Raw genomic sequence first — 1,694 nt, forward strand, 5'->3', positions numbered from 1 at the left:
TGTTCTCCTTCTTTTTCCTGGTCTGGCGTGCTGTTAGGGGCATCCATCTTGATCGCAGGGGAAAGTCGAGTATCTGGGCAATAGCATGTCCATTAATTCTTGGAGGCTTTTATAGACTAGAAGACATCGGTGGCTAGGTACTCAGTCTCATTTTCACCATGAAAGTCAATCAGCGTAGTCAGCATTTCAATCTCAGCACTCTGTTAGCAGTCCGTTTAATGATGGTGCTGGTGATCAGTCTCGTGGTGTTGATGGTTGGTGAATGTGCCTCATATTAGTGGCTTCCGGTGATGAACGGACCGGGAGATATATATTCAATCACAACGCATTTTCCACATTCGTTTGAGAGCTCAGAAATCCCAAAAGTAAATAGAGTAAAATCTAGAGGACTGAAAAAGAAAATCGTAAAAACAAGGTATCTATCTCAACCATGATCACAAGTTCAAAAGTTGACTCCCGTCAACAAGGCGGCCAAGCTTCAACGGGTTGACGGGTTGAGTACCCGCGCCCGCGCGACCGCCGCCTGACGCTTTCTAGACGGACAGAACCACACACAGCTCAGACAACCAACACTCGAGCGAGGCCAGGAAAAAAAATCCTTGATCCTTAGACGAAAAATGTGAGCGCTGTTGGTAAAATCAAAGAATGAACAGCTTCCGTTGCCTCAATATTAAGACCGTAGATTCAACAGTGACCCAACGTTTCTTAACCGACTCACTTTGACTCATTTTCAACATGACTTTAGCATGTTTCTCGATGAGCATCTAAGATCGCACCACGAATTTCGCTGCTAATAGTTGCGGTAGAATGAAGGCATGGGTTGCAACAGGCCTCACTTCGGATAGACATCGTGTTCAACGTTTGCTCTCTAGTAGAGCCCGCGTGCTACAGGAGCCGAGAAACGTATAAATACGTCCTCTTCCCCCAGCAATTTGTTCTCCATTACCATCACTTGGCTATGCAGAGTCGAGCAGGTCTTCGATTCCTGATAAGTTCTTCCCTTTGACCTACTGGAATTTCACTGTATTGACATCTACAGTTACATCGTGGACCGACAAGCTAGAAAGTGCTTGTGAGACGCGACGACCACCAGGTCCACTATGTCACTCATGCCAGCCGATCAAAGAAGCATATTTGGGTTATCTAGTCAAAGTACCTATGCGAACATCTGTCCACCATAGCAGCCGACCACTGTCCGCTCCTGAATATATCGATGCAGAAGAGCGGTCGAGGTAAGTCTGTCTCCGCGCGACCCTATCCGAGACTAGACTGACTTCAAAGACGGTCCGAAACAAAGATCCATGCATTCCATCCAATATACACCAGCCACGGTGCCCTTTCCCGTGTCGTCTTTCAGAACATGTGAGTCAAGCATTGCTTCGCCGATCGACAAGCTAACGATGGACAGGAAACCGTTGACAGCGCACCAGACTGAGTCCGAACCAGCTCTCCGTCAGTGCTCCGCGCAGGGTCATGGCTTACACGCCATTTCTGGCCCTATCACTTCAAACCATGCAACATGTCCTATGTGAAATACTGCAAACTAAGGCCGCGGGCAAACAGCAGGATGCATAAGCCCCAGACGTTCGTTGTGCACGACGCGGTGAGTGCAATATCACGCCTCCTGCTGCGCCGGGTCCGATGATTTGTGTCAACTCTGTGCCGGAGACACAAACACCACTGACATCTCTATG

General features: G+C 48.3%; 1 protein-coding gene across 1 annotated transcript; it reads left to right on the plus strand.

Moving 5' to 3' along the window:
- Positions 1-1,158: 1,158 nt before the first annotated feature.
- On the plus strand, positions 1,159-1,451 carry PENARI_c097G12293 (uncharacterized protein; the record flags this gene model as incomplete). Its single annotated transcript, XM_022637818.1, has 3 exons — positions 1,159-1,232; positions 1,282-1,362; positions 1,409-1,451. Coding segments are annotated over 3 exons (198 nt in total), but the record flags the coding sequence as incomplete, so codon positions are not given.
- Between the last annotated feature and the right edge of the window lie 243 nt (positions 1,452-1,694).

Source organism: Penicillium arizonense (genome assembly GCF_001773325.1).
Source record: "Penicillium arizonense strain CBS 141311 chromosome Unknown PENARI_contig097, whole genome shotgun sequence".
Lineage (NCBI taxonomy): Eukaryota > Fungi > Ascomycota > Eurotiomycetes > Eurotiales > Aspergillaceae > Penicillium > Penicillium arizonense.